Here is a 10,212-nt window from a genome sequence, read left to right as displayed (position 1 = left end):
TTATCATAACTCCTACAAGTTTTAACTCATGTTAGGATCCATAAGACCCTGTGGTAGTTGTTCTTCATTCTTGTATTATTTATTTTTGTTTGAGGAAGAGTCTGATTCTCTCTCCGTGAATCATCTTTGTGTCCGAGATCTTAAGCAACAAAGTAAAACACTCAGAGGGTAATATTCTGCCAGAATATGTTTCTACTATCCAACATTTTGAATGCATTTAATACCCAGAGCAATGAAACATAATTTGTATGAATTGTTCATTTATTGCAGTATAATGTTAAATATATGCTTGCATACAACTGTACACTCCACCAAATGGATCCTATGAAGTGCATAAGGTTGACCAGACTGTGAAAGTTAGGATGAAATAGCCAAGAGACTTAGAATTAAAGAGTTTTAAGTGACAAGGTTTCAAAATGGCAACTTGTTTGCCTTGCACTATCAGAGTAATCTTCCCAGTATGTTTTCCTATTCACTCAAAACACATACAGTACATGAAGCTTAAACCAAATTAAGCAGAAAAAATGGTGGCTTACTGGTTGAGGTGGCACTAGAGATTAGTGCCAACTAAAAAGTATTTTTAGAAGAGGAATGCTTTATGCATTGTGAGAGCCTACTAAGGAATACAAACAATACCATTATGTTTATGTTCCTTATGTCCCTTGTGCTTCCTGAACTGAAATGCAGCAGGTGAATTCACTGGAACTGAACACATCTCATGTCTGATTGTGGTTGCACTTCTATTTAAGTTGCTGACAGTGTTTGTCATAGAAACCTGAATTAAAAATAAACTTAACAGTACTTGCGGGGAAATAAAAAAACACTACCTTGCACTGACCCCAATCCTGTCTATAAACAAATAAAAACTTTCACGGTATTCACATTCTGCACTCTGTGGAATAGTACATGCCACGTTCAAGACACACTGGCAGCTCATTTCATAGGGTATACGTTGACAGTGCCACAGAGGAGCTCTCGTACTGTCTCTAATGCTGCAAATGATACAAATCCAAACGGCAAATGACAGAGCTGTTCAATTGAAATGATGCTGCACAGATCAGCACGCACGTGGAACGTCACCCTTGGAATTATTTCATGATTAAATGCACTGTAAAAACTAAAGTGCCACAGAAATGTGTGTATGTTTCCGACTGTAGCTGCCAGCCACATAACGTATATTCAACAGAAACACGACTTTGATCCTTCTTAAGGCCTCCAATCATCAAAAGCGTTTAACGCCTTATTTTTTCTCTCAGCCCGCCCCTTTTGGATGATCTCACTGCACTCCAGGGTGCCTGAAAGCCAATCTCTGCTTTGTCTTTTTCAAGATAAAAAACAGATAGCACGGAAAAAAGTGTGAAATAATTTTATGCTACATGTTGAAGTTTTTGTTTCTGAAACAGGCTTTGCAACAGGACAAAATAATTCTAATTCTCGCCATAATGGAAGAAGAAAACAAAACATGTACCCTTGGGTTAGTCTGACATTTTGTCTCTGTTGCTTTCCACTCAAGGCTCTTGAGCTTGTATGGACGCAGGTGGAGTGCAGGATTAAAACAGACAAGGCTAGATGGAGCAATCGATTAACGCATGCCTTTGGCACCATACAATCCACGTTCACACACCAGAGTCCCACACAGAACACTACATAAGGCTAAACTCCCTTCTGTATTAATCATTAATTAATCAATGATTGCTTAGAGATGGTATGTGGATGAGGGGGGCCAATCAGTGGCTGGGGCTTGGTGTTCCCTGATTCCGTCGCTCCTGTTTTAGGCACTCTTCTGTCACCCCCTGTGATGCCAACTCGGCCAGCACGTTGTCCAAGTAGTTGGGGTCTGGGTAGCCGTGGCCAGAGATGTTGGACATCATCTCGGTCTTGTGGTGGATCTCGTTCCACACCACCGTGTCAGGCTCCCCCGTGGTACTCGACGTGCCCACAGTGAAAATGAGCCGTCGAGTCCATGCGATTTTCAACAGTTCCAACACCTGCAGGTAGTCGCCATGAACTTTGTTACTAAATCAAAACGACATCGCATTTAAACCCTAATGCCATCCTAAAAGTCTAGACATCGCATTTAAACCCTAATACCATCCTAAAAGTCTACAAAATGTAAGCACAAATATCATCACTCAAAAACCAACTCAGCACATCAGCGTCATCTCACATTCCGGCTCTATGCAGTCGACTCAATAAGTCGGAGATAAGCTGCTGCCACCAACGTACCTTTCTGCCCTTCTCATTGTCGGGCAGGAAGCAGAAGCGTGGGAAGCCTCTGCAGGTGTACGGCTGGCCTGGGTTGGGATGCTCTGGGCCCTGCGAACAGACCGTGGGCTTCATTAATCACACCGCTTCAGGAGAAGTCATGGGGAAAACAAAGACCATACATTTACATGCTTTTCTACCTGGATCCCTGGTAAGATGTTGTACACTATTTGAATTGTTCCACAGTCTGCATGTCCAGGAAGCGATTGAGACACACTGTAGATCTCCATCTTGCCCTTCGGCTGGGTTCCTGTTTTCTGCCCGTAGATTGTCTTGCAAGAAGGACACTGAAGGCTGCCGTCCTGCAATCAGAACGCAAAAAGTACTTTCAACATCTCAATGCAATAAACCAACCATGTTGTTTACAAAAGCCACTGCACAGAAAGCTCTCCCTTATGGTCGACACATAACACCTGGTGCAAGCATACCAGTTTGCAAGCGTCCCTGCTGGGAAACTGATCAGTGCTGATGCGATGGCATTCTGTTTTACAAACAAAGCAGCTGTTTCACCTTGTTTCCATTGTTGTACATGGCCAGCATGCACAGCATGTGTAGAGTGTGTCCACATTTGGTCAGCTTTCCCACGGCGCTGGGCTGTATCGACCGTCCCCCCTCAGGAGCGCCGTCATAGCCAGAGGGAGACATCAGGCGCTCCATACAAATGATGCAATCCTGGGGAAAACAACAACATCCACTTCCATGAATGAGATTCAGTCGGAAGAAGACATCACATAACGGCACAGCTGCTAACAACTAAAGCATTCAAAGGGTAATAGTAATAGAAGATTTGACAACCATCAAGATGTCAAGGGAACTCCACAGAAGAGAAAAGTGATGAAGACAACTGCTGCTAGCATACCTCGTCAGCAGGTGGTGCCACCTCCTCCATGTACCTCTGAATGACATCCTCTGGTTTTTGAGCTCCACCTAAAGGCAAAGAAATTTTTTTTTTTTTTTTTAAAACCCTCACATTTGAAACAGGTTTTAAGATTCATGATCTATTGTGCTCTAGCCTTGTTGTTGATAACAGTGCCCACATTGTGAAATAAAAAAGCAAATAACAAAGTATTAAGCACATACAGAACTCCTCAAAAGAACCCTTTTAAATCTGCATAGAATAGGAACAGACTGTTGAATTTAAGCCCACTCACCATAGCCTAATGAACACGTCAAAGCCTTCTGCACATAAAACACTGTCCTGACTACTTGTACCAGCCTGATGAATGGTTTTAGAGCAGCACAACACATTAGTGTGAATAATGCAACCGTTAGCCACCACTGTCTGCAGAGGAACGTCATGCTCGTCCTCTTTGTTAGATGACAACCAAATTGATTAGGCTTGTGAGTGTCAGTCTGCAACAAGTGCCTTTAGCACACTGAGGCTGCATTCTTTCAGATTAAAACCAGAGAGGATGAGACAGACACTTAAGTCTACTTGATGTTTGGTATGGCATGGTTTTGGATTGAGATGGGTTGAAATGGTCAGATGAATTGTTTTTAAGTACCCTCTCGGTCACTGTCTTTACTGAGCTTCTGAGTATCCAACAGATGAGCCTGATATGGTCTGTTATTAATGTATACACGATGGTCAGCACTTTGATTAGAGTCTGCATGAGAGGAGCACTTGCCAAGTAGCAAAACTAAAACAAAAACATGAAATGCATCATGCACATGATAAAAAAATGGACAAATAAAAACGTCAGATGGACAAATGAAAAACAAAACAAAAAAACACAAATAGCGTGAGTGGTGCCATGACACAAAGCCAAGAAACAGATGAACACAAGCAAATATGGGAATTTTGTGGGGATGGCTCAAAGCAAAACCAAAAGTGTCAATAACACAAACAAACAAACAAAACAATACACCCAAATGAGACTCTTTGGAGATTAGCTTACCTCTCCCTGATTGTAGTGCTAAAAATGATTGAAACCTCTCAGAGGTGAACAGAAAACAGAAGCAAATGACCCACATGCAGGATTGAAGCGTCTGGCAGGGGAAGCGTGAGCTCAGTGCGGGGGGCGGGGGGGCTTGGAGGGGGGTATAGGGGCATGAGCGGCGGCGCTACCTGTCCTGGGCTGCCTCTTTGCCCTCCTAACGGCGCCCCCGTCCTGGCTTTTGGAGGACCTGCCCGCGCCACGCTGACAGTGGGGGGCGCGCGTGAAGCCAACTCCGAGTCCGGCTGCTGACATCAAAATGGAAGCCATGCCTGGAGCGGACCCCCATGCCGGTGGACACATGCAAAGGGGGGAGGAGGAGGAGGAGGAGAGGAGGGGTGGTGGAGGAGGAGAGGAGAAGTGATGAGAGGTGGGGGTAGGGTCACAGCGTCGACTGGAGATCAGAACGCTTCTTAAATAGCACCCCCCCCCCCTCCTCTCTCCAGCGTCCAGCTTGCTCTCGCTCTGGACCACTACCTTATCAGTTGTTCTGAGGAGGAAACTATGGCCGGAGACAGTTCCTACAAAACCCCCCCCAACAAATCTGGCCTCTTGTCTACGTGAATCTTTGGGAACCAGAGGACCTAGAATGAGACTATCCTTGATGAGAGGTTCTCTTTCTGAGGGTACAGACGCTAGCTAGCCTGCTCTGGCCGATCTCCCCCGACTACAAACACACATTATCCTTCATCTGCCTCATCTGTACCCGACTCCTTACCCCCCAATCCCCTCAGAGTGAGTCAACAGATGGCCCCATCCAAAGTCCCTCTGCAATGGAACTGATTCACATCACAGACATCATAAACATGCTACATAAATCAATGGAGGTGGACACTAGACAAACCAAACGTGTTCTCTCGGGGGGGATCAGAGTGAATGCAAAATGTGTGATAGCTGGAAGTGATGGGGTCGGATGTGTGTGGATGCCACCCAGAGCACTAAGAGGGAGCAAATGACCTCATTGACAATAGAAAATAAATAAATAAACACATCTACGTCATTTCCAACTGTACTGTGAGCCAAGTCCCAGAGATCACATCACTTTCACAACAGCTGAAAAGTGAAAAGGAAAATAAATGCCGTTACATCTTATTCCTGAAATCCCTTTAAAGCAGTAAAACTGTGGGGAAAATATCATGCACTTTTAACAAAAAATGTCTACTGTTACTGGTACTTTTGTTTAATGCATCTTGGTCTGTTCATCGACCACATCTTCCATCATGCCATAAATAAGAAATAATACAGGAAGAATTAGATTAGTATTTTCATCAAGAAAATGAGGGATTCTACTAAAGGTCATCTCAATGCAGTAAAAAAAATTTGGTTGGTCCTGACAAATAAGTGCTCTTAACCTTGTTAGGACAGACTGACACTCACAAGAACCACTGAGTGACACAATTGTGTTTAAATAGCGACATTTCAAGGAGTCCTTTGAAGACCTTTAGCGGTACTCGACTCTATGTCAACATTACCTGCCAGGGCCGAGCTCACGCTGCTGGACCCATTCAGGTGGACAGGGATGGTCGGGACGCTGGGGGAAAACAACACATACACATTAATACCAAGGCCCTTTTCTGCTTTACACCACCAGGAGAGATGCAGGCTGACACCAAGTTACTCAAATATGAACACGAGTGCACCGCGGATGGCGAGCCCACTGTCAGTGTGCTTTTGGCTTCAGGGGGATGCATATGGCCATGAGTGGAGCGGCCATGGGAATGCCCTTTGAGTGCTTTACAATTACAATCCAACCACTAAGATAATGTGGTGTCAAACAGCAGGGCCACTGATTGTTGTCTGCCTCTGTTAATATATGCACATGCATTCACTCTTCACATGACCTGTGATAGTAATAATCAAGGGAACTACCTTGCTCAGATCATTAATGTTACAATTTCACTGCGTTTGCATGCTGGTCAACAAGTTTTAAATGTCGTAGGCCTACTACATCTAAATATCTAAACATGATTTCACCCTTGATATATAAATATCTAAATGTCTAAAATATCTAAATGATTTCACCCTTGTTTTCATCTCAAGACTGTGGCATCTCAAGCTTTTAAGTTGGACAGGGTCATACCATTATAAGCATTTTAAAGTCGTCACCATCAGAACCTTCTCTCTAAATTCAGGGACCTATTCTACAATTAAAATGATGGCTTTGTTAATTCTACTATGAGCAAGAGTAGGCTACTCCTTCTTTTTAAAGAGTATCCTCTTGCCAAAATCACTAGCTAGAAACTTCCCTCTGCATTTTTAACAAGTTTGCAGCGGACATGACCCTCCTCTGGGCCGCATGATTGATGTGATGTCGGAGCAGCCTGGCCAAAAACAGGCTCTTCCAGGTTCACAGTTCAACCCGACTAATGGGGGGTGCGTAACAATAGCGCTCTAAATTTGGGGTTTCCTCTTTCACATCACAACAATGAGCTGAAGGCCCAGAGAACCTCTCTCTCTATCTCGGTCACTCCTCCGCATTTCCTGGTGTGGTCAGCCCTTCACAGCAGCCGGCCCGGCCTGGTGCGAGCACGAGGTGAACATAAGGGACAGAGACAAAGCGCTCCCCGCCGCGCCTCCATTTCCACTGTCCTGACAAAGGGCGCAAGTCTTTTCCACAGATGTGGGTGGACAAAACCCAAGATAGAAAGTCTAGATAGAACAGCTAGTTATGAATCACGGGGTAAGTCATGTTTCTGTAAATCAGTCGACGAGCCATCCACAGTGATCTAGCATAGCGACCGGATATGAGTAGACGGAAAAAAAATCTACTAAACCAAAGTAATGTGAAAAAGGAAGCAAGGAGGTGCAAACACTTCAGGATGAAAAATGCTACATGACTGCTTGTTTAAATCTATAAATCTTCTTCATAACAGGGATGGGGCAACAATGTGTGGAAACATTAAACTCCACTGAAGCACAGGACAACAGCAAGCAAGGGGCTATTTATCATTTTTATCACCAGTGAATTCCATGTTTGGCTTTGAACCTACAGGAAATAGCAGGGCTTTGACCACAGCAGTGCTTAGGTACAAAACAGGTGGCCACTACAGAAATGAATGGCACTGGCAAATGGCCATAACACACGGTTATTACATCCTATTGCATTACAGTGAATGCAAGAAGCTTAATAGCTCACACTTACATAGAATAGTGCAGCATAAAAAAACAATGGAGCAAAGGTTGCTTCAGGTCAAAGTATCTCATTGTTTCACATGCCAAAAGGCAGATGTCAGTCATGCTAACTTCTATATTACCTTAGTCCCATAAAAACAAAAAAAGACCATTGATTAACCCATAAGCACCTGATGGGGGTGACTGCTTCCATGACCTTTATCAACATTGATATATCTTTTTCTTTGATTTTGAGTAAGACACGATTTTGAGTGGTAATCCTACCTTAATCCATTCGTGCTGGGAGCATATGACAGTCCAGCTCCACTTACGGGCCCTGCTCCTGACGGCTGAGCCGTGGAAGACGCAGGGCTCCAGGGGCCACCCCAAGACATGTTCCCCACTGACAGGGGCCTCCTGGGGTAGGGGGAGTACACCGAGGAGGGGACGCTCCCGGCAGCGCGTCCGTGGCCCTGGAAGCTGGGCCTGTTGGCCTGACCAGCGGAGAAGGAGTGCCGGGATCGACTGGGCATGGGACCAGTGGTACTGCTGTGGCTCAGACACTGCTGACAGGTGCACGCCGGACCGGAGTGGATCACGGAGCTCGTGGCCAGCGAGTACGGCACAGTGGCCTGGCGGCGGACCTGGCGTCTGAAGCCCGAGGTCTTGTTCACTTGAGCCAGTGCGGTTAGGTCCACAATGTAGTTGTACCCGTGGGGCCCGAGGTCAGCAGTGGCCTGTCCAGCCTGGTAGCTGTGCTCAAGCAAAATGGAGGTGCGTATCTCATATGCAGTCCACCCTCCTTCATCATTGGCCCACTCCCAGAAGACACCGCTGCTCAAAGCTGAGGACTGGGGGAACAAGCTTCGGCGCACGCAGCGCAGTTTTCCTGCAGCGGGTATCAAATTAAGAAAGCCATTAATACATGATTTTAAGTTATGTATACTATCTCGTATAAGTACACTGAGTTGACATCACTAACATTAACATTTGAACAAATAAACACTACTGAAAGGCACATTAGTGAGATTTTAGCGCTTAATCCTCAAGAATATTCCTTCCCCTAACAGAGACAGCAAATTACGAGCCATCCTGACAATAATTAAGGTTATTTGTATAAAAGGGGAGCTTCATTAAAGTGCTTTTCAAAAAAATTATCTCGACTTACTGCATTAACATTAGTTAACAATAACACGTTTCACTGACATGATCACCAGTTATCAGTACTTAGTGTCACCACAGAGCAAAACAGTTTTGATGAACTCAACTAAACTGTTATCAATTAGTCTAATCGAAATAACAACTTGAATTGGTCAAACGAGAAAATAAGAAGGAAGAGCAACCTAACAGCTAACAAGGTGTACTAGTTAATGTTTACGTTAAGCCATTTCTGACTGGATTTATGTAACCTTATCTATTAAGCTAGGTTGGGATACCCAACAAGCTAGCTAACGTAACATCACCTAACAGTTAAATGATATAGCTTTATAACCATTGATAGCTTGACGTGAAACAGCTTACCAAGTGTAAACAAACATTCTGGCAAATCGTTACACAAAACAAGTTACGGGATCAGCCTTAACTCGCCTGGTTAGCATTAGCATAAAAGCGACTAACCTTAACGTTAGCTAACATTCGCTAACGTTAGTTTTGACATCTCCATTTAGTGAATCGTTAGCCAAGCTAGCCATAACACAGGACCAAGTTTTGCTTAACGTTACAGGAAAATACTGGCAGATACCTAACACAAAGTGACCTGTACTGTACATGAACTTACCAGTATCCTGCCGAAATTGCTTCAAATTTGGGATGTCAATTATATAAGCAGCCAGGCTAGGATCCGACTGTCCAAGCGAGATGCTAGTTGAAGCTGGTCCACCTCTTGATCCTCTTTGATGTAGCAGGCATTGTTCAATATAACAGCTCACCTGGCCACTATAAGGTCGCCAGTAGCCGAAATCATCTTGCCATTCCCACACAACCACCATAGGTTGCGCCTGTCCTGGAATTCCAGAAGACGACGTGGTTACCGATGGTCCACTCCTGGATCCGCTCATACCAGGGGGGAGACCTGAGGCAGTAGCCATCTCGAATAACGTTAGCTCAGCTAGAAGCTAACGTTATCTTCAGACAGTGGGCTCGCAAGCTAACAAACTTATTAACAGAACACACTAATTAATGTTATACCAATCAATAATGATTTTAGACGCCCTACTGTCAAACGTTACAATTTACTGAATATCCAACCAGCCGCCAACATTAGCTGGCTATCGAGCTGAATTAAGAAATCATAACTAGAGATGGCTATCTATGTTCGCAATGCAATTCTTCTATTGCTAGCATAGCTAGCTAACATGCATTTAACGTTACTAGCGCGATAGATGGGTATGATATCCCATTCATGAAGTAATTTAACTGCATAGACCTTCGCGTTACCAAAGCCAGTTTGCCGATGATTTCGAAGATGCGTGATAATCTATATCTTCCACCAAAACGAGACCTGACGTTAGCTAATCCATCTCGTTTACCATCGCTGTCATGCTAGTTGGCCAACTGCCTGTTTTCCTTTAGAATCCGACACAACAGTCGGCAGATCAGATCTGTCAGGTGGCTAACATGACTAGCACTATTATTAAGATTATATGAACTAGTTAGAAATGTTACCTAGTAAGGTACACAGGTGAACAACAGTATACCGGCGATACTACGCATTAGATAAATTCCTCTACACCCCAAATGCTACATGCTACTTCAGTTTTTTTCCCTCTGGTTACAAGCCACAGACACTGGCAGTGATGATCCTTGATGTCCACAGTGACTGTGGCAACAGACAAGCAGCTGATACAACACTTCAAAATAAAAGCCATCAGTACAGAGTCCGCAGAGGGCTTTGCAATTT

General features: G+C 44.3%; 1 protein-coding gene across 2 annotated transcripts; it reads right to left on the bottom strand.

The window, feature by feature from the left end:
- Window positions 1-240: 240 nt before the first annotated feature.
- Window positions 241-10,118, bottom strand: dtx2 (deltex 2, E3 ubiquitin ligase). 2 transcript variants are annotated; one of them, XM_076275313.1, is made up of 9 exons: window positions 9,091-10,118; window positions 7,599-8,202; window positions 5,675-5,733; window positions 4,334-4,474; window positions 3,125-3,192; window positions 2,776-2,937; window positions 2,406-2,567; window positions 2,227-2,316; window positions 241-1,988 (listed from the first exon to the last, which is right to left on the bottom strand). In XM_076275313.1, exons 1-9 carry the CDS (start codon window positions 9,398-9,400, stop codon window positions 1,728-1,730), a joined length of 1,857 nt encoding a protein of 618 aa, XP_076131428.1. In that variant the 5' UTR covers window positions 9,401-10,118; the 3' UTR covers window positions 241-1,727. The 2 variants fall into 2 exon arrangements, with proteins under 2 accessions (XP_076131428.1, XP_076131429.1); XM_076275314.1 differs by lacking the exon at window positions 4,334-4,474.
- Window positions 10,119-10,212: the final 94 nt, after the last annotated feature.

This window comes from Alosa pseudoharengus, unplaced genomic scaffold (genome assembly GCF_046254945.1).
Source record: "Alosa pseudoharengus isolate Yale_2024_CS ecotype anadromous, Long Island Sound unplaced genomic scaffold, YU_APseudo_1.1 YU_APseudo_1.1_scf_8, whole genome shotgun sequence".
Lineage (NCBI taxonomy): Eukaryota > Metazoa > Chordata > Actinopteri > Clupeiformes > Clupeidae > Alosa > Alosa pseudoharengus.
The sequence above is the reverse complement of the archived record's forward strand: the minus strand, read 5'-3'. Positions and strand labels throughout refer to the sequence as shown.

Bases quoted from the DNA above. Each gene is read 5' to 3' on its own strand.
- dtx2 (XM_076275313.1), bottom strand. From the start codon at position 9,400: ATGGCTACTGCCTCAGGTCTCCCCCCTGGTATGAGCGGATCCAGGAGT. The intron at 5,734-7,598 runs GTAGGATTACCA...GTTTTCCCCCAG, and splicing joins CCCAGCACGAATGGATTAAG to CGTCCCGACCATCCCTGTCC. The intron at 4,475-5,674 runs GTAATGTTGACA...GGTCCGCTCCAG, and splicing joins CGTGAGCTCGGCCCTGGCAG to GCATGGCTTCCATTTTGATG.